This window comes from Schistocerca nitens, chromosome 6 (assembly GCF_023898315.1).
Source record: "Schistocerca nitens isolate TAMUIC-IGC-003100 chromosome 6, iqSchNite1.1, whole genome shotgun sequence".
Classification (NCBI taxonomy): domain Eukaryota; kingdom Metazoa; phylum Arthropoda; class Insecta; order Orthoptera; family Acrididae; genus Schistocerca; species Schistocerca nitens.
The window spans coordinates 644,648,672-644,676,670 of NC_064619.1; the positions used below are offsets into that span (position 1 = coordinate 644,648,672).

At 42.8% G+C, this 27,999-nt stretch overlaps 1 protein-coding gene across 1 annotated transcript; it reads right to left on the reverse strand.

The window, feature by feature from the left end:
- LOC126262920 (lysozyme-like) lies at positions 1 to 27,483 on the reverse strand. The gene is made up of 4 exons (XM_049959837.1): positions 27,267 to 27,483; positions 10,470 to 10,561; positions 10,299 to 10,362; positions 1 to 344 (listed from the first exon to the last, which is right to left on the reverse strand). Exons 1-4 carry the CDS (start codon positions 27,397 to 27,399, stop codon positions 211 to 213), a joined length of 423 nt encoding a protein of 140 aa, XP_049815794.1. The 5' UTR covers positions 27,400 to 27,483; the 3' UTR covers positions 1 to 210.
- Between the last annotated feature and the right edge of the window lie 516 nt (positions 27,484 to 27,999).

Sequence of the window (27,999 nt, forward strand, 5' to 3'; positions counted from 1 at the left end):
TAGTATATATTTGGCAGTTAACATGCAATGCAAACAACAGAAGAATGGATTTGGTAGATAACTTTGTTCGTGTAGAACATAAGATATATTTTGCAGCTAACATTCTGTATGGACAAAATACTGAAGCACAGAATCTTCGACACAGCAGTGCAGGGTTTCAGATAGATTCTGATGAAAACAAGGCGCGTTCGGCCCCAGTGGAGTGCGGAATCAGCAGCGCGAGATGTTGGGCAGCGGCTTTCCGTCGCAGTTTCTCCTCCAGCCGCTCCAGCCACGAAAGCCGTGCTCCTGGAAGATCTTCTTGGCACACCGCACGTCGTCCGACAGGTTGTTGTTCAGCAAATCTGCACAAACCAACCAGCAACTTCAGTTCATCAGGATGAAGCAGATAAGATAGGCTATCACAAATATGTATCTAGCATATAACGAAAAAAACATGCTGTTAAGACAAAAAAAGATGCACCAACAAGAAATAGTTCGAATGGGATGGAAATCTGTAGATATGATGTACGAGGGTTACTCCAAAAGAAATGCACACTATTTTTGTAAAAATACACTTTTCATTCTGCATGTGTGAAAGTTTTACGGTGTATAGATACATCCTTCCCGCTTGTTGTCAAACTTAGTTCGACCTGTTCCCGTGAGTGGCGCCGTCACAGCTTGTCTTGAAGATGGCCGCTACACTTGACGTTCGTTAGAAGCAACTTGCTGTCATAGAATTCCTGTGCTGTGAAAACGAGACAGTGGGAAACATCCACAAGAGGTTGAAAAAGGTGTATGGAGATGCTGCTGTCGATCGCATTATAGTTAGTCGGTGGGCAAGCAGGTTACGTGATGAAAGCGGGCACGGCAATATTGAGGATTGTCCTCGCAGCGGCAGGCCTCGTACTGCACACACTCCAGACAATGTGCAGAGAGTTAACGTATTGGTGACTGCTGACAGACGCATCACAGTGAACGTATTGTCACGCTACATTGGGATAGGGGAAGGAAGTGTTTGCAGAATGCTGGAAGTGTTGGCGTTATAAAAGGTTTGTGCCAGCTGGATTCCCAGGATGTTGACAGTGGGTCACAAAGGAACAAGAAAAACAGCGAACTTTCGGAACCGTACGAGAATGGTGGAGATGAATTTCTTGGAAGAATTGTGACAGGTGATGAAACATGGCTCCATCTTTTTTCGCCAGAGACGAAGAGGCAATCAATGGGTGGCATCATGCAAATTCATCCAAGAAAAAAAAATTCATAACCACACCTTCAGCTGGAAAAGTTATGGCTACGGTGTTTTTCGATTCCGAAGGACTCTTGCTTGTGTACATCGTGCCAAGTGGAACCACCATAAATTCTGATGCATATGTGACGACACTGAAGAAACTTCAAGCTCGACTGGGTTGTGTTCGACCACATCGACAAAAGCAGGATATTTTGCTGTTGCACGACAATGCACGGCCACATGTCAGTCAAAAAACCATGGAAGCGATCACAAAACTCGTATGGACAACACTGAAACACCCACCTTACAGTCATGACCTGGCTCCATGTGTCAATATCATCTCTTTGGGAAACTCAAAGACTCTCTTCGTGGAACAAGGTTTGAAGATGATGACTCCCTTGTGCACGCTGTCAAACAGTGGCTCCAACAGGTTGGTCCAGAATTTTACCATGCGAGTATACAGGTGCTGGTTCCAAGATGGCGTAAGGCAGTTGAGAGGGATGGAAATTATATGGAGAAATGAAAATATTGTTCCTAAACGATGTATATACACATTTTAAAACTTTCAAACATGTAGAATAAAAGATTGATTTAAAAAAATTAGTGTGCATTTCTTTTGGAATGACCGTCGTACATGTACAGACAAACAAATGATAACAGTTTCAGAAAAATTACATCATTTATTCAAGAGAAAGAGCTTCACAAATTAAGAAGTAAGTTACGCCTTGGTCCACCTCTGGCCCTTATGCAGGAAGGTATTCGGTTGGAATTGTTTGATAGAATTGTTAGATGTCCTCCTGAGGAATTGTGTTCTGAAGGGCGGAGAGATCTGGCGCCCTTGGTGGCCAAGGCAGGGTTCGGTAAGCATGGAGACAAGCAGTAGGAACTCTCGCCGTATGCAGGAGGGCAGTATCTCGCTGAAATGTAAGTCCAAGATCGCTTGCCGTCAAAGGGAACAAAAAAAAGCATACAATATTTTCGACGTCCCACTGTGTTCTAAGGCTGCCGCGGACGACGACCCAAGAGCTCCTGCCGTGAAACGAAACGGCACCCGATACCATTTACTCATGGTTGTCGTGCCGCATGGCGGGCGACAGTCAATTTGGTATCCTACCGCTGTCCAGGACGTCTTCAGACACATATTCGCCCTGGAATCTCATTGCTTGGGGCAGAATTGTTTTCAGTGATTAGTCCAGCCTCGAACTTAGTCCCCATGACCAACGAAGACATACCTGTTGTCGCCCGGACAGTACTGGTTTAGCATTGTGTCACCCGCGATAAGGACCGACCACCAGGAGTCTGGGGTGCCATTTCATGTCATGGTAGAACCCCTTTAGTGTCATCTGCGGCACCCTTACAACACACCGGTGTGTGGACGATATTGTACGTCCCGTTTTGTTGCCATTCATGGCAAGCCATCATGGGTTTACTTTTCAGCAAGATAATGGCCGCCCGCCCACGATGAGAGTTTCTACTGCTTGTCTTCATGCTTGCCTACTAAGGTCGTCGCGTCACTCCCCAATTGAGAACGTTTCGAGCATTATGGACAGGGCACTCCAACGAGCTCGGGATTTTGACGATCTAACTTGCCAATTGGACAGCATTTTGCATGATATACCTCAGGAGGACGTCCGAGAACTCTTATCAGTCAATGTCAAGCCGAATAACAGCTTGCATAACGACCAGAGGTGGACCAGTTTGTAAAGCTTTTTCTCTTGAATGAGTCATGCATTTTCTGAAATTGTAATTTGTTCGTCTGCACATGCAATCACCTCTATCAATTTCCGTTCCATTCGGATAATTCCTTAGTGGTGCATCATTTTTTGTGTCTTGAAGTTTATGTCGAGCTGCAGTTTTATAAAAGGTATACATGACACCGTGTCTTAATTTTCTGACGTAGGCAAGTAATACCTGAGCTGACATAAAATACTTGCAGTCAACGACATTCCTCAGAATTCAGGTGTTCGAAATTTTTAAAGCGCCAGAGAAACTGGTATAGGTATGTGTATTCAAATACAGAGACATGGAATTAGGCAGAAGACGGCGCTGCGGTCGGCAGCGCCTTTATAAAACAACAAGCGTCTGGCGCAATTGTTAGATCGGTTACTGCTGATGGAATGGCAGGCTATCAAGATTTAAGTGAATTTCGACGTGGTATTATAGTTGGGGCACGAGCGATGGGACACAGCATCTCCGAGGAAGCGATGAAGTGGGGATTTTCCCGTACGACCATTTCACGATGTAAAGTGAATATCAGGAATCCGGTAAAACATCAAAGCTCCGACATCGCTGCGGCCGAAAAAGATCCTTCAGGAAAGAGACCAACGACGACTGAAAAGAAACGTTCTGCGTGGTAGAAGTGCCACCCTTCCCCAAATTGCTGCAGATTTCAGTGCTGGACCATCAACAAGTGTCAACTTACGAACCATTCAACGAAACATCATCGATATGGGCTTTCGGAGCCGAAGGCCTACTCGTGTACTCTTCATGACTGCACGACACAAAGCTTTACGCCTCGCCTGTGCCCGTCAACACCGACGTTGGACTGTTGATGACTGGAAAGAAACATGTTGCCTGGTCGGACGAGTCACGTTTCAAATTGTATCGAGCGGATGGACTTGTAGGGGTATGGAGACAACCTCCTGAATCCATGGACCCTGCATGTCAGCAGGGGACTGTTCAAGCTGGTGGAGGCTCTGTAATGGTGTGGGCGTGTGCAGTTGGAGTGAAACCTGATACTTCTAGATACGACTCTACGGGTGACGTACGTAAGCATCCTGTCTGACGACGTGCATCCATTCGTATCTATTGTACGTTCCGACGGACCTTGACAATTCTAGCAGGACAATGCGACACCTCACACGTCCAGAATTGTTGAATAGTGGCTCAAGGAACACTCTTTAGGCTTTAAACACTTCCACTGGCCACCAAACGCAACACACGTGAACATCATTGAGCAAATCTCTGATGTCTTGCAACGTGCTGTTCAGAAGAGATCTCCACCCCTTCCTATTCTTACGGATTTGTGGACAGCCCTGCAGGATTCATGGTGTCAGTTCCCTCCATCACTACTTCAGACACTAGTTGGGTCCATGCCACGTCGTGTTGCGGTACTTCTGCTTACCCGCGGGGGCGCTGTCAGTTTCTTTGGCTCTTCAGTATATATGAGTCAGAGGAAATTTCCTCAGACTTTAAGAAGAATGTAAGAAATCCTAATCCATCGCGAAACACTGACCGAAATTACTTACTGAAGAAGGGAAATACTAGCAGAAGTCGACATCAGCGAAGATCGGTTTGGGTTCTGAAGAAATGTTGGAACACGCGAGGCAATTATTGTAGAAGATGGACTGAAGGAATGGAAACCTACACGGATAGCATTTGTAGGTTTAGAGAAAGCTTTAGACAGTGATAACTCGAATACACTCTTTGAAATTATGAAGTTAGTGGTGATGAAACATTGAGAGCGGAAATTTCTCTAAAAGTTATAGAGAAGTCAGACTGCAGTCGTAAGAGTAGAAGGATATGAAAGGGAAGCGGTAATTGAGAAGGGAGTAATGACGAGGTTGTAGCCTATTCACAATTTCACAGTCGTATAGCCTCTCCCTGGTGTTATACAATGCGTACTTTCTCACGGTGCAAAGAAAACCGAGAGAAGGTCTCGAAGATCACGAAGAAGGAATAAAAACTTTGAAGTTTTCCGATGACTTTGTATTTCTGTAACAGACGGCAATGGACTTGGAGGAGGAGTTGAATGGTATGTATGGAATATTGAAAACTGTGTGTTTCAAATGGCTCTAAGCACTATGGGACTTAACATCTGAGGTCATCAGTCCCCTAGACTTAGAACTACATAAACCTAACTAACCTAAGGACATCACACACATCCATGCCCGAGGCAGGATTCGAACCTGCGACCGAAGCAGCAGCGCGGTTCCGGACAGAAGCGCCTAGAAAACTGTGTGTAACATGGCCATAAACAAAAGTAAAATAGCTTTAAAAGACAGAAGTCGAATAAATCAGTTCATTCTAAGGAAATTAGATTTGGAAATGAGACGCTAAAAGTATTAGATATGTTTTGCTATTTGGGCAGCAAAAAGTAGAGATGCTGTAAAATGTTGACTCGCGATAGCTAGAAAACCGTATCTGAGTAAAAGATATTTGTTAACATCGAATGCAAATTTATAAACAGTTCAGACAAGAAGAGAGTAGAAACTCTTGAAATCTGGTGTTACAAAAGATAGTTGAAGATCAGACGCGTATATAGAATGACTAGCGAAGAGGAACTGAGTCGAATTGAGGAACAAAGAAACTGATGATAACATCTTGACTTACAGATAGGATCGGTTGACAGAACACATCCTGAGGCATCAAGGAATCGTCAGTTTCGTAACGGCAGGAAGAATGTGGAGGAAAATTGTAGAGAGAGGCCATGGGCCTACTACCGTAAGCAGATTGAAATGGATGTAGATTGCAGTAGTTATGCAGATATGAAGAGGGTTGCAAAGGATAGATTATCGTGCAGACCTCCATCAAACCAATGATCGGATTGAAGACAAGTATCTCAGGTATGGTTCATATGTTTATTAATATTGCTTTCCTATTAAATGCTCAAATTGTTGGCCTTGATCAAAGATGCAAGCTATAAGCCAGTTCCAGGCAGACAGTATTTAACGATGAATTACTGCAGCACAGGCCCTTATATTAGGATTTCAAGTCTTCAAGAGTCGTTGGTATTTCTGTGTACATTTCCATTTTCTTGATTTTTTTTTGTAATAGTGTTTGAAAATACAAATAGCGAGGTAAGCAAATGCAATGAGTTTCTTTAATGTCTTAACAATTTCATCAACATAACTACGTAACAGTTGGGCAATGCATTGGCGGAGCTGTCACTTGCACTCAGGTGATTCATCTGAAAAGATTTCCGACGCGATTATAGCAGCACGACAGAAATTAAGACATTCTGAACGTAGAATGGTAGTTGGAGCTAGACGCCTGAGACATTCTACTTCACAAATCGTTAAGGAATATCCACAGTGTCAAGAGAGCACCGAGAATACCAAATTTCAGGCATTACCTCTCACCACGGACAACCGAGTGGCACCGCGCGACCGCTACGGTCGCAGGTTCGAATCCTGTCTCGGGCATATTTGCAGTTGTATACCTCTAACACATATACACTCTCAGACAACAAAAGCGATGCACCACGAAGGTCCTATCCAAGTTGGACGCAAATCTGTAGATGTGATGTGCGTGTACCAGTGTGTATACGCTCCGGGAAATCCGGGAAAAAATTGGGAATTTTTTCATGTGGGCGAAAACCGGGGAAATCCCGGGAATTATTAAGAATTCCCGGAATTTTTCATTGTTTTAGTTTTCAGTTAAATTTTTGTAGTTTTTACTGGTAAGAGCTGATACACTAACAAAGAATTTTACTTTAGCCTGTGAAAGATATATAAAAGAGAATTTAAATAAAAAGAAATAAATCAGTTTATATTTGGAAATTTATTTTAACATTGATCATTGAAATTTGAGCATATTCAACTTGATTCATAACTAAACTGGTGCCTTATTTAGGATTGTGAAAATGTGAGTTTGTAATCTTACGGAACATATTAAATAGGGAGCCAAGATTGGGAGACTACATACAACACTGCATTCATAAAATAACACACGAAGAACGTTGAAACATATGCAAGAGGAAATTAACCACAACCAACCGATTCAATTTTCACCCAAAGAAGTTACGTTCGTAGCGCAATCCTGTCCGTCATGAAATTACCACACACTGGTATACTAAATTCATACTAACTCTCTGTGAAATCTTCCCGAAAAGAATAGCTGAGGGCTACTTTGATGCGTACACCACATGCTTCACGTGGTCAACTTGGTTTACACAAAGAGTGTAACTCCACAATAATTTTGATAATTAAAATAAATTACATCGAAACGCAATTTACTAAAGAAAAACCTCGAACTGGTTACTATCGTCTTGCTATTAACCTGATGGGTCAAACAATTGTATAAGCACGTGGTATTGGTCTCACAAAGTACACCCCACGTGGGTTGAGCATAAGGAAAAGTTGCTACATTGAAAAATATTGTCAAGACGAGACGTTATAATCACACGAGCATTCGCATTTAAGATTGATGATCTTAGAGTTACTGATCAACACGTGGTTCCACTTTACTCACAAAGTAGTGACAAAGCAGCTACCGGAAGATATTCTGAAGTTCACACGCGAATTACACTGCGTTGTAATTTAAGATAACATTAGATATTTTAGAGCTAAACCTGAAATAAAGGTGATTAAATTTTCAGTTAGGCTGACGTTAAGAAATCCATTGTCCTACGGACTTAGCAGACACGCGCTTAGCCGGAGATCTTACCACTTCAGACGCTCGCCGCGGACAAACTGCCCTGGTCCCTTCCTGAGGGTGGCTCACAAATACAAACGGAAGTGGCCAGAGAGGCAGCTTCCTATACCAACATGACAAGGGACGGACAGGACCATACTAAGGATAGAATCCTCTTTGCTTTTAGAAAGCGTAGCTACCTGTTCCGACGTTGGTCCTGCTGTTCTCTAGCAGACAGGCCTGTCTGCTACCATCCAGCATGCAACTAGAAACACATTTGCTCATTCATCCTCTCACACAGAAGGGAAGGGGGATGACAGTATCTTATCATATACAGTATATAAAAGAAAGCGGATGTAGGTTCCGTATGAGACTGTGTGACATGAATTACATATAAACTGTGTTTTAAAGTGTAGTAGTCTGACAGATCGTTCTTGTTTATGTGTAAAAGTAACACGTTCCACTGCTCAGTCTCCTCCCAGATAGTCAGAAACACCACAGTAAATTTAGAAGAGGAATTTATGCCGTAAATGACAACATATTTAAGAAATTAACATGAAAGGTATCCAACAGAGACCTTTCACCTGTTACTGCAATATAATACTGCAGCAAAAAATAAAAAAATAATTAAAAAAATAAACGAGGAAAAAAATAAATAAAACTTAGGTTGTAAAGGAAATGCGCCATTTACAGCAACAAAACACATCGCTCACACAAGCGCCTGCCAACAGCAAAATGTGTCAATGGCTTTAGGACGATACTTCATAACAACAAACTGCTTCCGATAGACGTGACGTGAGAGTTGTTGACATTAGGTTCGTTTGAGCAGTTGTCAGCGATCTTCTGTGCATGTACGGTTAACCTGCGTATGAGCAGTCCCTTCTCCCGCGTCTGGTTACTTGAGGTGCGGCTGTTAGCTGTCTGCAAGGTAACTTTATAGACACGAGCTGTATTAGCAGTAGCAACAAGCAGCCAGTTGCTATCCGGAAGCATTTTTCTGGCGCACCAAAGCTGCCAGATTCGCGCGTGCGCAGAGCAGTCTGAATTTTAGTGGGATGAGGAGTAGCTCCACGTGAACCTTGTTTACGTTTAGTGATTTTGCTATTTCCTCTCGGTTTACAGCTTTCAAGAAGAAAATTGATTTCTGTGGCAGGAAGCTATCAAGGGAATTAAAATATTCACGTAATTATTGAAGGCTAAAATGTGTTATTAGTTTGTTTTCTGATTTTATTTTATTTCCAGGTTTTTGGCAGTCGGGTATTAATTGCCTTGCAGAACAATGAAGTTATTTTTGTCGATTTGCTTAAAAAGCTTGGCTTTAATTAATCTTTTCCGCAGGGGCAGTCAGTTTATTTGAAACACTTTGGCTAGTGTCAACTGTTTGCTGCATTTCAAGTGCACGTTGTTATTTTGGGGACGTATGGCATTATGCCATAATAAATAACTAAACATGAGGTAATACAGAACTGGTACCCCAAGAAAATTTGCATTCCGAAAATCACACTGAAAAGTTTAGTGTGATCTTGGGGCCTACTTCTTTGTGAATATACGAATATGATCTTTAAATTGAATTATGCATTTTAATATGGTTTACGAAATTCCGATGCTCTTGTAGTATCCTCTGATGTCCTGCTTCGTTTATGACGTAATTGTAAGATCTCTTAATGCCATATACGTACGAACATACGGGCTACCTACGTCATCATAGCTGCGCAGGCACAGTAACGCCGTTTTCTGGCGCTCTCTGGCAACTGCTGAAACGAATTCTACAAGGTAACGGGAAAATATTGTAATTGGTTGTTTTAAAAGCGTTACTTTCAAAGTACATTTTATTATACGCAATAAGAATTATGTAACGTGTGGGAACGTGCTTTGAATTTCTTAACTTATAGAGCGTTTGATTTTCATTTAAAACTTAACGCCAGCCTGAGTGGCTGAGCGGTTCTAGATGCTTCATTCTGGAACCGCGCGACCGCTACGGTCGCAGGTTCGAATCCTGCCTCGGGCATGGATGTGTGTGATGTCCTTAGGTTAGTTAGGTTTAAGAAGTTCTAAGTTCTAGGGGACTGATGACCTCAAAAGTTAAGTCCCATAGTGCTCAGAGCCATTTTAACCATTTTTTGAGAGATAGTCAATAACTAGTTGGTCCATCCATAGCCCTTATGTAAACACTTATTCGGCTTAGCACTGATTGATGGAGTTGTTGGATGATTTCCTGAGGGATAAAAAAATGCAGTTGATATCCGTTAAACCTATGGCAGCGCCATCTAGCGGGCCAACCATAGCGCCATCTAGTTTCCCCCTTCAAACTAGATAAGTTTCGTTCTTTGTAGTTTTTTCATTTGACGCTTATTTCGTGAGATATTTGGCCTGGTCACGATCAATGGACCACCCTGTATATACGGCCCTGGTGACTTTGTCTTTGACGGAACGTTACACTAATGCCGCCTGGGGGTGGTAATATGTTATCTAGCCGAAATATCGCGCTGTATGGACAACGCCTCCTCAGAATATAGACCGAGAGAACGACGTAATGTAGTGTGGGTTGGTGATATTAGAAAAAGTGCCGGACCAAAATGGATACTTGCCGCTGAAGGCTTTAGTCCTTAAGCTGGCAGTGGAAGACAAACAGATGACGATATTTTTGGAGCCTACCACCATGCAGTGATTTATGAAATGGACGCCAATTATATTGATGTTGTGCGCGCTATGTCAAACACATGTTGTTTCTTACCTTCACATTTAACACGGCATTCACCACCCACCCTGCCGACGCCACACCAGTGCTTGCTGCTGATCTGTGGAACAAAAGAAGTCAACAGTGAAACAGATATCGTACTGACAACTAGAAGTAAAAGACAAGTGGGCGAATAGAGTTTCCACATGGACACAGTTGTCAGCTCACCTGGAACAAGCCGTAGCTGTTGCTGCCGTCATTGTTGCGGGGTCCCTTCCTGTCAGTTCTGCCTCCGCTCACAGACTCCACAAGGCATACCCCTGCACACAAGATAAAGCCTGAACCCGTTACTTGTCGGGGACAAACGGATGATCGACCTAGTATGTAATATTAGTATACACCTCACGTAATTTGGAAATACAGCGTACATAAGTCAGTCTCAACTGTTGCTTCACTGGCAGATCTAACGAAGGTGCTGCACGGGAATAAAGAATTACTGAATGATTCTTGAGGCTTTTCTGGTCTGTCGTTGCAACTACAAAAATGTGTAATTTTTTCATCAGACGCGTTTCGGTTTATTGAGGTAAAGCACCATGAGTGGCCTGTAATAAAGTTATTTACATTTTAATTTGTTTTTTAGATCGAAAAACAGTTCGTTAAGAAAAGGTAGATTTGCACTTACGGTGATTTTTCGGTTGATTTCTCGCTTACATCGGGAAATGCTCGCTTACATCGGGAAATGCGGTCTGCTAGCACATGGATGTTTTTCAGTTTTTGACACTGATAATTTTCGTCCAACTTTTAGATGTTCTGCAGCACTATGCATTTCTCACACCACACTTTTATGCACACCAGTGTATTCTGTTTCTTTTTGTACTTCAAGTATGTGTTGTTGTTTGTGTGTTGTAGTGTCGCTATCATAACCTTTCCGCTACTTAGTCTCTGTTCTTCAACATTTTTAAAAAAATTAGGTTGTTGTATGTGTGTAATTCTATTTAATTATGATTCTGTGTATTCATGAACTGTGTAAGAGTAGAGAAGCAATAGCGATGTAGAGATTTTTTTTCTTTTTTAATTTTTAAAATTTATTTGTTGTTTTAGGGGAGAGGGAAACTATAATGAGTGGACATAAGTATATAGCACTGTGATGGAGTGTGAGTTACAGGAGAAGGTGAGGAACGAGAAATTAAATGAAACTGAGAGTCTGGGGAGTGGGGTGGGGGTTGGAGGGGTTGAAGGGCGGAAAAGGCTCTTTTCTTCTTCATGTAATTTCATCAATTATTCTATATAGAGTACAGTACTACACAAAGACATAAATACTGTACACAAAAACATAAAGTTCACACTAGAAGAAGAACAAGAATACACACTTTTTAGATATAACCATAGGAAATGACAATAATAAACACACATTTGACATATACAGAAAACCCACAACAAGTGACATTTTCTTAAATGCAACTTGAAACCACCCACAGAACCATAAACAAGCAGCAATTAGATACATGTTAAACAGGCTGAACAGGATCCCCCAAAGCAACTCTAATTACCAGAAAGAGTTAGCCATTATAAAATAAATAGCATTAGAAAATGAACACAGAGAAACAATGGTAGACAAAGTAAACAAAAAAATAAAGAAACAAATACTGAAAAAACTAATCAAACCACACTAACTCGTACAACTTGCACTACAACAAAAATATGGCATACAATGAAGTACCACAAAAAATTCACTCATAAAATAGGAAACATATTCAAAAAACAGGGCACAAACATTACTTACAAAACAAACAGTTCCAGACAAAAGCACATCCCAAAACTAAAATCAAAACCAGACAGATACCAACAGTGTGGTATCCATCAGCTCAGTTGCAGAGATTGTGAGAAGATATACACTGGAATGACTGGTAGAACATCTAACTCAAGATATAAAGAACACATCAGAGCATTCAAATACGGTGCAAATCATTCAATATTTTTGGATCATCTAAAAGAAGAACACCATAGACCACGCAATATTGAAAACGATATGAAGAACATTAAAATCAGCAAAGACAGACACCTCCTCTCATTGCAAGAAATTTTCTACATACAAAAAGCATTAACACAAAATAAACAGTTGCTCAATGACCATATAAATATTGTAAACCAGACTCTATATAGAATTACATAAAGTAGAAAAGAGCTTTTTCCATCCTCCAATCCCTCCCACAACCCCCCCCCCCTCTCCCCCAAGACTTTCAGTTTCATACTGCTATATACTCATGTCCACTCGTCATAGTTTCCCCCTCCCCCAAAAAAATTAAAAACAAAAAGTTCTACATCGCTATTGCTTCTCTACTCTTACACAGCACATAAATACACAGAAACATAATTAAATTGAATTACACACATACAACAACCTAATTTTTTTTAAAAAAATGTTATTCGTCAAAGACAAAGTATCGGAAAGGTTATGTTGGCAACACTACAAAACACAAACAACAACACATACTTGAAGTACAAAAAGAAACAGAATACAGTGGTGTGCATAAAAGTAGGTGTGAGAAATGAATAGTGCTGCAGAACATCTAAAAATTAGACGAAAATTATCAGTGTCAAAAACTGAAAAACATCCATGTGCTAGCAGACCGCATTTCCCGATGTAAGCGAGAAATCAGCCGAAAAATCACCGTAAGTACAAATTAACCTATTCTTAACGAACTGTTTTTTTTATCTAAAAAGCAAATCAAAATTTAAATAACTTAATTACAGACCACTGATGATGCTTTACCTCAGTAAAGCGAAACATGTCTAGTGAAAAAATCACGCATTTTTGTAGCTGCAACGACAAACCAAAATTACCCTCAAAAATTATAGTGCAACTACGTACACTATGTCCACACAAATGAAGAATTTGCTGAATGATGTTTCTGTGAAAGTTGTAACGAACAATTTTTGTTTAGGTATTGTTTCTGTGATGCATAATTAGCATTTGTTTTATTTGTAGCTCTATTACTGGTGGATATTGTAGTTTCTGCAAAGCTAGGTGTGCTTTCGATGAGGAATTTAATATTTTCCCATAATCCGCAACTTCCGTTTTTCTCTTTCGCGTCCATCCTCACTCTTTACTGGTAACATTATACAGCGTATCCCAGTAATGTCGTGACAAACTTCGAGCGTTTGTAGAGGGTGTGTTAAGGAACAAATCTAGGTTAGGAATCCGTGTCCGGAAACTTCATGCTACCATGCTACAGAGCGTCGCTGTAGGCTCCAGCGCCTGCTACTCGGCCACCCCTTCGGCAGCAAACGTAAATTTGTACGCTGACGGACCATACGGGGGACGTAGCCTGTGCCCGAAACCGTCATCCGCCGAGGCAGCAGAGCATCGCATTCGTAGGAGACGAAGCCTCCTACGAAGCGGCTAGTTCCACCTTCTCCACTAGCGATAGCGGTATCACTGAATAGCTGAATAACAAACAAAATTGCTAGATGTTCCGCCTACGGTCCACCAGCGTGCAAAGCAATGTTTGCTGCCGAGGGGTGGCCTAGTTGGCAGGCGCTCGTACCTATAACTTCGACGCCCTGTAGCGTGGTTGCATGACGTTTCGGATACGGGTTCCTATCCTTGATTTGTTCACTGCACCCTTTGTAACCCCCCAAAGTTTGTCAAAATACTTCTGAGACACTCTGCGTATAATTATTTCATTTACAATATTGCATCTACATTATTCATGGTTGTTTGAATAGTTGGAACAAATGCTAAATGAGGACTCAAACTCCGATTCGTCTTTTGGTTTAGTACTGCACATTCGTGTTTCTAGAAGTGGAAACGAATTACCAACACGGTTCTAGGCGCGCAGTCCGGAACCGCGCGACTGCTACGGTCGCAGGTTCGAATCCTGCCTCGGGCATGGATGTGTGTGATGTCCTTAGGTTAGTTAGGTTTAAGTAGTTCTAAGTTCTAGGGGACTGATGACCACAGATGTTAAGTCCCATAGTGCTCAGAACCATTTGAACCATTTTTGAATTACCAACAAGAAGTACACATGCACTTAATGGCATCTGTCTTCCTCCTCCTGTGCAATGCGTTCTGTGTTTGAATTATCGGACCTACACGTTGTTAATTATATGCCCAACGCAACAGAAAAGAAGTTGACTTTAATACCTGCGTCAACATACGTGTATGTATCAGACATTTTGTGGAAGCCGTTCAGTTTTTCGTATCTGCCTCAAGTGAGAGTTTAGGTGTAAGTAGTGGGAGAAATGACCACGTATCTCCGCTCTGGCTGTGCATTGTGTTTAAAGCAGTTGAATCTGCAACTCAATAGAGAACATAACTTTAGTAATACTTCAAGTGGAATATATTAGTATAGATAGACTGATATCAGCTCAACTGCGAGCCACCACTCAGATATACTATTTGTTTATAGAACGCTCCTTATAGTGCATTATGAAGTGGCATGCTGGCGATTATCTCGGTAATAACGCCATGCGCCAAAACAAGAAGAACATGTCTAGTAAACACGGGTTCTAAAATACATACCTTAAGGGCTATGTGTACTTCTTTATCCTCTATGAAACAGATCTCTTCTACTGCAAAGACTTCGGTTTGTCACATTTTAAAAGGAGGCAGTATCGAAAATGTGCGGGAAGCGTAGGGTCTACAATGCATACTTTAAGAGCAATGAGCACTTGCTCACCTTCGCTTGCGTGAAACACATCTCTTCTACAGAGCAAGTGCTCATAACTCTTAGGTATACATCTATGAATTTAGAGCCCATGTTTACTAGACATTTTTTCTTGTTGTGATCAATACTACCTTCTCCCAAATTACTGAAAGCAAAGAGCTTGAAGTAGAAAAGATGTATTTCACAGTATCGAAGATGAACAAGTGATCATAGATCACAGCTCATACATGATCGTTCTTTCTCTCTCGTAATTCTGCATATGCGTCCACCATTCCCACGTCAACAACACTCACAAGAGACTCGATTACTACATTCTAAATTACATTCTGCCTCTCATCATAACCACAAGTGCTTATGCTGAGACCTCCATTGCTGTTAGACGAAGCAACATCCAGCCCCGGCTCATCCGACAAGTTAAACATTTCCCCAGTTTCATGAGCAACCTGACTTATCTCTTATATTTTCACGACAATGTGCAGTCTCTGAATTAGTGCCCAGCTCCTATACACGTTCTAACCCTCTGTTTCTTCTTTTCTCTCTCTCCCCGCTACTTCATTTTGCCTCTTTTCTGATTCTTTCTTCCTCGTTGCAAGTTTTATCTTCCTACAGCAGGCATTAAAATTTAACAGTTTATGAACTCCGATTTATAGTAGTTAATTATCGCACAGAAATGCACCGACGAGCCAAAACATGACTACCTGCTTAATGGCGTTCCACCTTTGGAATAGTACTGTTGATATTTTTAAAAATATCGGTAATCCGATATACGGATATTCGAAAAAATATCATTATTGGCGCTCGATACATCGCAAAGAAGTATCGACATATCGGCGGAAAAAGTATCGGCCGTACTTAGTAAATATACTGCCGATTTTAGAGCTGTATATTTAAGTACTGATTTATTATTAGATATTCTGTAAATCATCAAGCTAGCAGCCAGCCTACCCCCTTAGAGCAAGATTTGAAGAAGAAGAAGAAGAAAAAGGATGCACGTTCAAACTTGGTAACAATGGTAACTGCCTGTAAATGGAACAATAAAAGCTGTCTGTTTCGTCACACATCGCATTTGTCTGGAACACTTCATGTTGACGTCTTTTTTTTTCTTTTTTTTCTGCAAACGCCAGCGACGTAGCAGCTGTACTGTTAAAATTGTCTGGTGAAGCTAAACTTAGCAGCGGGAGCCGCTCACATGTCTCCTCCCACCGCAAAGACTCTTTTTGAATTTAGATTTTTGTTCGTCATTTTCAGCAACTGTTTTTGAAGAATGTCGATGTGAAGAAAGAGCACAGTAGGTGCGTTAAAAATTGAAAAAATTGTTTTTAACGCAACTGGTGGGCTGTTTCTACACATCGGAAATCTTGTTATTCCATTCACACTGCCCCCCCCCCACCCCTCCCCCCGAGAGCAGTGAGATTTCTTCTTTTGTGGTAGATATAATAATTGCTTCACACAGTCAAGCAGAAAGACTGGACGTGATGAAAGCTCAAACAGAACTAAGACAGGTGTTGGTCTCTAGTTCACACTCTGATAGTGCAGCTTCGGCTCCTGGCACTCCTACAGTCGGCAGACGTTGCTTGCTTTGGGACTATGAGTGCGATTTTTTTTATTTCTCCAGATAAGTTTGGCGGAAACGTTTGGTGGAGGAGGGTGCTCTTGTTTCCAAGTGTCGGTTCATGCGAGATCACGGATATATGTAGCACTACAATCTATTTCTGGCCGAAATTTAATTACTTGATTTGCAAATGTTGGCATGTGGATCTGAGACATTGAAAATATTTCTTATTAATCATCATACGGTGATGGTGAGTGTTTTAAGCTATCCATGTGACTTAGACCCCCCCACCTAAAGCTTTTTTCCCCTGTCTTGTCTCCTGTAAACTGTTAAATAATTAATTTTATAGTGTAGTGCAAGTCGACTATTTCTATTTCCCGCCATTTTTCATGTCACTATTCCAACATCACAAGAGTGGACTATTTTTCTCGTACGAACAAGTTAACCACAGCCGTGCATTTCCTACCAATTATTAATTAATTAATTAAATTAATGTTTACATAAATAAACAATTTATTGTTTGACTTTACCACCTATTTCATGTCATGAGATCAAATGGTTCAAATGGCTCTTAGCACTATGGCACTTCAACATCTGAGGTCATCAGTCCCCTAGGACTTAGAACTACTTAAACGTAACTAACCTAAGGACATCACACACATCCATGCCCGAGGCAGGATTCGAACCTGCAACCGTAGCAGTCGCGCGGTTCCGGACTGTAGCGCCTAGAACCGCTCGGCCACCGCGGCCGGCTCATGAGATCAGCACAGGACGTAACTAATCACAGACTGAGTCTTTTTCCTGCCAATTTCCAGACGGGGAAGGGGAGGGGCAATTGGAGAATTGAGTGGAGGCCTGCAGGATTTGCCAGGAGGGGGAAAAGTGGCTCAGAACTGAAGTGGGGAGGAGTGACAAAAAATGTCCCTTTTTGCAAAGGGGAGGGTGAGGAGGGCAGGATGGGGGAAAGGAGGGGTGGTTTCTCAGAAGGACAGTTTATCCTCAGGAGGTCATCAGTCACACCCAGGAGGTCACAAATCAATTAGCAAAACAGCTGGTTAAGTGGAGGGAGAGGGCGATAATTTGCTCATGAATGTTTGTAACACTCACAAAGAAATTGCACTAAAATTGGCTTCGTCCCAGTACTAATGTATATATGGATGATCGGCTGAGGATAGGAACTGCTGTGTTCCCTGACACTGGTCGTGTCCTAAGGCTGCACTATGTTCTTCGGTATGGCACAAATACTGCGGTGTATTCCAGAAACATCTTACCTTCGTTGCCGGCCGGTGTGGCCGTGCGGTTAAAGGCGCTTCAGTCTGGAACCGCGTGACCGCTACGGTCGCAGGTTCGAATCCTGCCTCGGGCATGGATGTGTGTGATGTCCTTAGGTTAGTTAGGTTTACTTAGTTCTAAGTTCTAGGCGACTGATGACCTGAGCAGTTGAGTCGCATAGTGCTCAGAGCCATTTGAACCATTTTTTTCTTACCTTCGTTATCTGCAACCGACACCTGCATGGAACGACCCATTTGTTTATAAACATCCTTCCTTTTGAGCTGAGAACTCGCTCCTTATAATCCCAAGACTATATGGACATATTTAAGTTGGAAAGAACTTGTACTTCCCATCTCTTTCTGACCAACATAAGTGGTGACTTCATCAACACAGTCAGACACGTATTACACCGTCCATTACATAAATGTGACTACCTGTTAACAGCCTGAACAACCGCCTTTTTCATCACAGATCGCTGTGAGATGTGCAGAAAGAGAGTCAGTGATGTTCTGGAAGGACCGACAGGCACATGGCCATACCGACTCCAGTGACGTGACTCTGTATATTAGCCTTCTCAGCTGATTATCCATGGCACAAATAGCCTGAGCGAGGTGGTGATTCTAGACGAGATTTAAATCCAGAAAGTTTGGTGACCCGAGCATTGTGGCGATCTCTTCCTGGTGCTCTTCGAACCACACAGGTACACTGTGAGCTGTGTGACCCATTGCATTGTCCTGCCGGTAGATACCATCGTGCTGAGGAAAAACAAATTGCACGTAGGGGTAGACATGGTCCCCAAGGATACATGCATACCTGTGCTGATCCATGACTAGATCATCCTGTGAATGCTCTCTGGCCTGGACACTTCTGACAATTGTTGTAGAGTGTTTGCTTTCAGGGGTTCCACGCCGTATATGTCCGTGGTCATCTGTCTGATGGAGTATAAAACTTGGTGCATCTGGAAAGGCCACCGCCGGCCGGTATGGCCGAGCGGTTCTAGGCGCTTCAGTCTGGAACCGCGAGACCGTTACGGTCGCAGGTTCGAATCCTGCCTCGGGCATGGATGTGTGTGATGTCCTTAGGTTAGTTAGGTTTAAGTAGTTCTAAGCTCTAGGGGACTGATGACCTCAGATGCCACCCGTCCCATCTCAGTGGTCGTCCAGTTACGGTATTGGCGTGCAAATTCCAGCCTTCGTCGCTGATGAACAACAGTCAGCATGGGTGCTCGAATCAGCCGCCTGCTTTGGAGGCGCGTCCGCAGCAACATTCACTGAGCAGTCGAAGAGACACTGTTGGTAGCCCCTTGGTTCATCTTGGTGGTCAGTTGCTCACAGCTGCACGTCTTTTCACCTGCATACACGTCGACAACCATTGTTCACCCCTGTCATCTACGGCCCTTGCTGCACCACTGTTGCCTCGGCGCTTGTTTAGGATAGCGCCATTCTGTCATGCATGGAATATTTTAACCATGGTGGCACACGAGCATTTTACAGATTTATCCCTTTCGAGAAAGTGCTTCCATCCTTGGTTCGAAAGCCAATGATTATGCCCTTTTGGACGTCAGATAAATCACTCAAATTTCACATGACGACAACGACTGTACGGTGTCCTGCAAACTCACCCCGCCCCCCTACCCCTCCCCACGGATAAGCCTTGTATACCCTCCGCTGCTAGTGCTGCCGCCGGCCGGAGTGGCCGAGCGGTTAAAGGCGCTACAGTCTGGAACCGCACGACCACTACGGTCGCAGGTTCGAATCCTGCCTCGGGCATGGATGTGTGTGATGTCCTTAGGTTGGTTAGGTTTAAGTAGTTCTAAGTTCTAGGGGACTTATGACCACAGCAGTTGAGTCCCATAGTGCTCAGAGCCATTTGAACCATTTGAACCCTAGTGCTGCCACCTGTTGCACGTTGACGTCGAACATGGGCAGTGGTCACATTACCGTGACTGGACCTTGTACAATCACGCCGCTCTTTCTACGTTGCAATGAACTTCGCTGAAATGTCAAAATTAATGTGGAGCTATTAGGCAGTTTCTTGAAAACATCTAACGTCCGAAAATTACATCTAAATGTCAAAGTTTGCGACAAATCTTTCAGTAAAATTAGTCTGATAGAAACAGCTTTATTCAACAGGAGGGATGATAGCACTCAGGCACCGAGCGAGGTGGCGCAGTGGTTAGCACCCTGGACTCGCATTCTGGAGGACGACGGTTCAATCCCGTCTCCAGCCATCCTGATTTAGGTTTTCCGTGATTTCCCTAAATCGTTTCAAGCAAATGCCGGGATGATTCCTTTGAAAGGGCACGGCCGATTTCCTTCCCATTCCTTTCCTAACCCGAGCTTGCGCTCCGTCTCTAATGACCTCGTTGTCGACGGGACGTTAAACACTAACCACCACCACCAGCACTCAGGCTTAAAACTTAAAAAAAAAATTTATTTTATCAAAAATGTGGTAGTTATTGCTTGAGAAATATACAGTATCACCACACTTTTTTCGCCAGTTCCTAAGTTACCACAGACTCTTCTCTAAGTGTCCTTGCACGGTGGCAAGTTTCATCACAGTCAATCAACTGAGTGGTAAAAAATAAGCGGTTTACCAAATACGCGGACTTGTCAGATATGTTTAATTAGTTACGATCGCCATCAAAGTAGTATCCATTTGAGTTCTAACAAATGTATATTCGTTCCTTTCGCGAAACAAAAACATTCTCCACAGGTTCAGCTTTTCTGCCAATCCTTATAGCACGTTTGTAGTAAGCTGCTGCTCGACTCCTACTAAGCTGATCGATATTCACGACTTCTGTCACAATGTGAAGGCACCAGAAAAGGTTAGAAAATGCGGTTAAAACTGAGGGTGAAACGACACCAGATGCGAAGATTTACTAATGACATTGCCAACCTCAGTGGAAGTGAAGAGGAATTGCAGGACATGTCGAATGGTTGGTTGGTTGGTTGGTTTGGGAAGGAGACCAGACAGCGAGGTCATCGGTCTCATCGGATTAGGGAAGGACGGGAAAGGAAGTCGGCCGTGCCCTTTGAAAGGAACCATCCCGGCATTTGCCTGGAGCGATTTAGGGAAATCACGGAAAACCTAAATCAGGATGGCCGGACGCGGGATTGAACCGTCGTCCTCCCGAATGCGAGTCCAGTGTCTAACCACTGCGCATGTCGAATGGAATGAACAGTTTACTGAGCACAGAATACGCACTGAGAATAAACTAGAAAAAAGTCCAAATATTGGGAGGGAAACATAAATGAGATTAACTATGAACATTATATCACAACTAGAGACAACGCAGTGCACGAAGTGAAGAAATTATTCTGCTTCGGAAGCAAAATAATACGTGACGGGCGAAGCAATGAGGACGTAGCTTATACATTAGCACAAGCAAAGAGAGCATTTCTCGTCAAAAGAAATGTAGTAGTATCAAACACGGGGCTTATTTAAGTACAGTGTTGTATAGAAGCAAATCGTGGGCAGTGGGAAAACGAGGAAAGAACAAAGTCGCAGAGTTACAGGCCAGCTGTTACACAAGGAAGCGGACGTCGAACCAATTGCGGGGGGCTTTATCAAACCAGACAGAAGACTGATATGATGATAAAAAGCCGACTGAAAAAATCTGGAAAACTGACCCTCATTAAAAAGAAACGTCCAATAGTTATTCGTTAATCTAAACAGTCTGTGTCTTCATATTGTTGTCAGTAAAAATATCTTTGTGTAGACGTCATACTCGAAGTGGTTCCGTTGTTCGAATTTCGATTCACTGATCCTCTTCTTTATATGGTCACATATTACAGTTTACGCTTGAAAAACTGATTCTTATTAAGAATATACGACCAACACTTACTCAGTTATCCGAAGAGTTCATATTTCCATTTACTGTGTCCACAGAAAGTAGCTGAATTTTCAAGCATGCGTTAAAATTAAAAAAAATCATTTATATTTGATACGGAAGATTAAATTTTGGAAAGCCATAATGGCAGCTCTCTTTCATCGAGGTGCGTAATATACTCCCCCAGAAACAAACCGTCGTTAGCGCCTAGTCGTTAATGACCGAGTCAAACACAGAGTGGGACGCTGGCTACAGTGCGTCTCGGCAGTTATGATCGTGATCTACAGCCATAGTCCATGACTCGAAGCGCCATTGTTCAAAACTATAATATTTAAAGAAGCACAGAGGAAAAGTCTTCCGCTTGCTGGTAGTCTCTGGTACAATTATATAAGCCCCAGTTTCTCTGCTTTCAGGTGCGCGAGCTTTCTGACCTGAGCAGTAAGCTTCATTTCAGAAGAAGAACAGAATGTTATCACACAACAGTACGCCAAACGCAATCACGAGAGGGAAAGAACGATCATATATGAGCTATGATCTATGATCACTTACTGAAGGGTCGACTAAAGGGTCGACGAAGAAACGAGAAACTTGGTAGTTGTGCATTGTAATAATAACGAAACCAGTACAATTATCACAGTGGTCGCATTTTGGAGTGTTGGCTATAGAAGACGTATCATAATTAATAGCGAAAACGAACACGGTGAAACTATACAGTAATAGGAACAATATCGTTCTGGTGAACAACGACCCGCAATTTAAGCGTTTACGAGGTAATTTCGAATGTAGTTAAGAGCCACCACTGACTTCAGTATGAAATGTTGTGCTAGTCAGTATTTGAAATGTAAACTTCTAACAGGGCGCAGATTTCATCCAAGTCTAATGGTTAAGGGATGTGGTGGATGGACGAGGAGCCATCGTGACATTTTGCTGCTGATGTAAAACAACATTTAACGCACCAATATGGTGCAGAATGGATAGGTCTAGCAGTGCCTGTACGTTGGCCTCCAAGGTCATCTGACCCCAATATCTGGATTTTTATCTTTGGGATCATGCCGAAAGTGAAATGTACAGTGCTTCTGGTGATATTGCAGCAGCGAACTGTACAGTGTTGTCAATGTTTTCAAGATTATCCGGGAATGTTTGAAAGAAACCCTAACTCACAGCAGACCGAGTGCAGTATTGCAGCCAACTGCAAGGGCAACACGTGGAACAGCTCCTTTAGCAGGTACTACTGTAACTTGCTGAAGCAGTATTGTATTTTTGTTAAAATGGTAGAAGTAGTGGGTGAAATTTGAGCCCATATATGTGTGGACTTAACCGATAAATTTATATTTCTGATACATTTGTACTAACGGAATGTTTCAAAGTGAAGTCTGTGGCAGCTCCTAACATAACAGTCACGTCTGTTTCGCAAATGGTCGTTTGAGGACCTACCTTTACTCGGAACATTTTGGCTTCTATTATCGTGTATTTTCACTAGTGTGAGGTATCGCTATTAATTGCGATACACTATATTTCACGTGCATCAGTTGAGGTCGAGTAGGTGAAACTGTTGAATATTTTGCAGGATGACACAATAATGGAACACGAACACTAAATAAAACCTGAAGCACTTTTCTTTCGGTGTCACTAGAGGAGAAAACCTGTATATCTGCGTCTATACTCAGAAAACCTGTGTGAAGTGCTTCGCAAAGGGTACTTCGCACTGTGCCACTTATCAGGGCTTCTTCCCGTTTCATTGGCGTATGGAGCATGGGAAGAAAGATTGCTAAAACTCTGCGGTGCGCGCTGTAATTAGTGTAATGTTGTCTCGTCGGACACTGTAGAAGTGATACGTTGGGGGTTCCAGTTCAGTCTTTCCAGTATCTACGTGCACTTTCCCCACGGATCAAAAAATGAGTGACAAATTAAAACTATGTGCCGGACCGAAACTCTAACTCGGGACCTTTGCCTTTCGCGGGCAAGTGCTCTACCAATTGACCTAGCCAATAGACCAATTGCCCGCGAAAGGCAAAGGTTCCGAGTTCGAGTTTCGGCCCGGCACACATCTGGTGGGAGGTTTCCTATCACCGCACACCCCGCTGCAGAGAGAAAATCTCATTTTGGAAACCTGCAACAATTCGTATTGCATTTTTTTGTGTACGTTAAGTATTCCAGTTCTATTTAGTACTGGTCCCAGACATTTTAGCAATATTGTAGGACGGGTCGCATGAGTGTTTGTAGGCAAAATGGCACCTGAGTCACGTATGACTGAGCCAATGTGATTATTCCATTACATATCTCTACAAGTTTCTACACCCAAGAATTTGTTTGAGTTGATTGATTCTAATTGTGACTAAATGGATTTGTAATCATGCGATACGAAGTTTTTTTTTCGTTTTGTGAAGCACAAACAGTCCTTCTTTACAGATAAGAGCATCATCTATATCTGCATAATACATACTTCGCACTTACATTGTATTTTCCATTCTTATGCGAGATATACAGGGTGTATCAAAAAGAATCATCCGATTTGGAACGTTTATATTTCAGAAACTAACAACATATACGATGATTTTTGTTTGTTGATGAACGGGAAACTCAAAAAGCTTCTTTTTTTTCATGCCTTTTCATAGGCGTTCAATATGCCCCTCTTGAGATGCAAGGCATATTTCAATGCGGTATTCAAATTGTTCCCACACTGCAGCGAGCGTCTCTTGAGTTACAGCTTCCACAGCTGCTGTTATGCGACGTCTCAGTTCATTCATTGTTGTTGGTAACGGAGGCACGTAGTCTTTTATAAACCCATAAAAGAAATAATCATACACAGTCAGGTTCGGTAACACTGGAGGCCAGTAATGTAAGGCTGAATCATTTGGTCCAGTGCGACCGATCCATCGTTCAGTAATCCTTTGATTTAAAAATTCCCACACTTCCAGATGACAGAGAGGGAGGATTTAAAAATTCCCGCACTTCCAGATGACAGTGAGGGAGCGCCCCATCCTGCTGGTAAAGAAATTGTTCGAATCAGACCGGAGATTTACCTTTACTCAAACAACCAGTTTCTCGGAATTTTTCATGCTATAGTCTAATGCTTTGTGCTATTGGAGGATCCACACCATACCCAAACCCAGTACGAAAGTCACGCTGTGACACGCACTGCGCAAATCGTAGAACAAAAAACATTTTCTATTGTCCCGACACCATTTTTACTAGAACTGAAGTGGACGCACACGGCTGCTACCTAGCGGGAACAATGTAAAACTCGAGAGTTTGCTCTTTACAACATTACGTTGTTCTCTTACATGTCTCAAATAATATAATAGTTGTGGTTTTTTTAATCAGATGATTCTTTTTGATACATCCTGTATGTTGGCGGCAGTGGGATTGCTCCACAGTATGCCGCAAATGCCTCTTCACTAAACTTTCTGAATATTGTATCGCAAAAGAACGCCTTCATCCCTACAAGGATTCCCATTCGAGTTGATGGAACATTTCCATGATACTCTCGTCTTGACCGATCATACCCCTGATATATGTAGCAGCACGCCTCTAAATTTCTTCGATGTCTTCCTTTAATCCGATCTTGCGGGGATACCAAGCACTCGAGCAGTAATCAAGAATGTATCGCGTAACTGTTCTGTAAGCGGTCTCCTAAAACATGAGCTACAATTTTCTAGAATTCTCCCAGTAAACCGAAATCGACCGTTTGTCTTCCCTAAAACCGCCCTTGTATGAAAATCCCTGCGGTTAGTGTTAATATTGTATGCCAGGTCATTAATACACAAAAATTCCCTGGGGCACACCTGGAGTTACTCGTACATTTATCGACGACTCTCCATTCAAGATAACTCGTTGCGTTCTATCACGAAATTCTCAACACAGTCACAAATTTCGCTTGGTATATAAAAGCCGAAGCGGAGCGTGTAACAGGATAAGGTAAGTAAAACTGCAGACGTAGAGCCCATGTGAAGCCATTATTTCGTCAGCATGTAAGGTGTCAGGCAAATCCAACACCTTCCATGAAAACCCTGACATGAAAAGCAAATCCGGCAGTATGTCACATAGCTCCGAATAAATCCTGACATTAAATTAACCAAAGTAATACGATCAACGAGTGAGCAAATGGAATACCACAGACTAACACAAGAACGCCTAAATGCATGTCATACCTTCCCACCGTGAAACAGACGCAGTTCCGAGGGGAGAAACGAGAACAGAAGCCGAGAGCAGAACCCTGTTAAGCTAGAAGGCCCTACGATGAGGGACGGACACCCACGTCGCCAGCCAATCGCCAAGACCACCCCCAGCTCATGTTAAAAGATAGAGCCCTCCAGAAGAACAGTATAGATCTTACGATAACACTAAAAGGGCCACACCAGCTGCAAGTTTTAGCGGGAGACTTTTTCGCGTCTCTGTTACGTTGCAAACGTTAAAAACATTGCCCCACCACGAAAAGTATAACGTTTCTCATTGGATAGACAGAATTTTTGTAGGCGGAGCTTAAGGTTAACATTGAGACCCTGATTGGTCAGTTGAAAACACAACCAGATAGCTTTTTTTTAAACCAACTTCGGTAAATTGTAGTAAGGAGAAGTAAGGGGAGAGTTGCTTCCGAGACGGCGAGGTGTGGAGCTGCACCCCCCGCCGCCCCCTGACGCTGCCTAAACACCGACAAGGTAATGAACGCACGCGATGCCACAGTTTTGAGCGCATAAGGCTTCACTCAGAACTGCAGAAGTCCCATCTGTTACATCCCCTTTTTACGTAATACTAGCGTCGATCGTCAATTAAATCTCATGGTGTTCACATTTGCTACTTGAAGTAGAAATCTGAAACTCGATGATTTTTCTGTTCGAGAAGCCACATCAGCCACTGAAATTTACAAGTTAGATAAGTTGAAATGGCTCTGAGCACTATGGGACTTAACATCTATGGTCATCAGTCCCCTAGAACTTAGAACTACTTAAACCTAACTAACCTAAGGACAGCACACAACACCCAGTCATCACGAGGCAGAGAAAATCCCTGACCCCGCCGGGAATCGAACCCGGGAGTTAGATAAGTAATTAAAGATAATTGAGGGTCACTGTAGACCATTTTGATAGTTTTCTCTTTTAGGAAACTTAACTTAAACCTAGATTATCGATGTGATGTGGCATAGGTCATCCTTTGATCCATTGTAGAACTTGGAAACCCATTCAGGGAATATTCGTTCACATTTTTGTTGAACGCAGTTGGTTTTTATCATCCTGTATTAAAATATTTACTTCTATCAATAGTGCAATTTATAAACAATGTTTTGTGAGGAGAATAAAATTTCCAGTGGTAAACTTAACTGCTTTTTCGACGTTATTTTACCAGCTAACTAAAAATAGGAACGCCTTGAACCCCTTCAACTAAATTTAGTTAGAATTAAGATTCTTTTACAGAGAGTTCAGTGGAGCTGACGCTGAAATCATTAAGTATTTGATTATATCATCGCTAGTCTCACTGAACTCTTCTGAACTCTACATGTCATGTGTGGTCTGGCGTCTCCTTACCAGCAACAGGTCCCAGGTTCAAACTAGTCAATTCCCTAAAAAACACACTCAGAGCGTCGTTGCGCGAAAGTGGTAGGGAGACACGACTTAGAACAAACAGACACCACGCAGAATGTTAGAAGCATGTTGGGTTACTGATGAGAAGGAAAGCCGCTGCACAGTTTTAGTTGGACTCACAGTTTCTGAGGTCGCTGTTGATCCCGTTCCTCTTCAGCTCAGTGACGATCTCGCAGCGCTCCAGCTGCCTGGCGTCGCTAGTGCCCAGAATGAGCACCAGGGCGATGCCCAGGAGGATGGTCACCGAAGGCATCTCTGCTGCGCCTGCTCTTTGCGGAGGGTACAGTGCGAACAGCGGCGGGCGAAGAGGTGCTTTTATCACGTCGCTTCACGCCTCCAGCCCCCACCCCACTCCACTGTAGCGGGGTCTGCAACGCTGCACTGGCGCGATAAAGTAAAACGGTAACTTCTCGGACGTGCAGCTGGCTTTTGCCACACTGCTAAACAACGTGCGACGTCATCTGGCTCCGCCGACCACCTCGCTTATTTACAACAAGCATTCTCTCATTCCACTGTTACAGTCTAATGACGATGTTTAATTCACTGGATCGATTTGGCAACTGTTCAGTTTCATTTTGAGCCGAGCTTATGGCAGTCCAACTTGGATGAAACATTGAAGTAGCAAAGTAATAAATAAATGTAGTGTGACTAGGGCCTCCCGTCGGGCAGTCCGCTCGCCTGGTGCAAGTCTTTCGATTTGACGCCACTTCGGCGACTTGCGCGTCGATGGGAATGAAATGATGATGATGAAGACAACACAACACCCAGTCCCCCTGATCGGAGAAAATCTCCGACCCAGCCGGGAATCGAACCCGGGCGCTTATGATTGACAGTCTGTCGCGCGGACCACTCA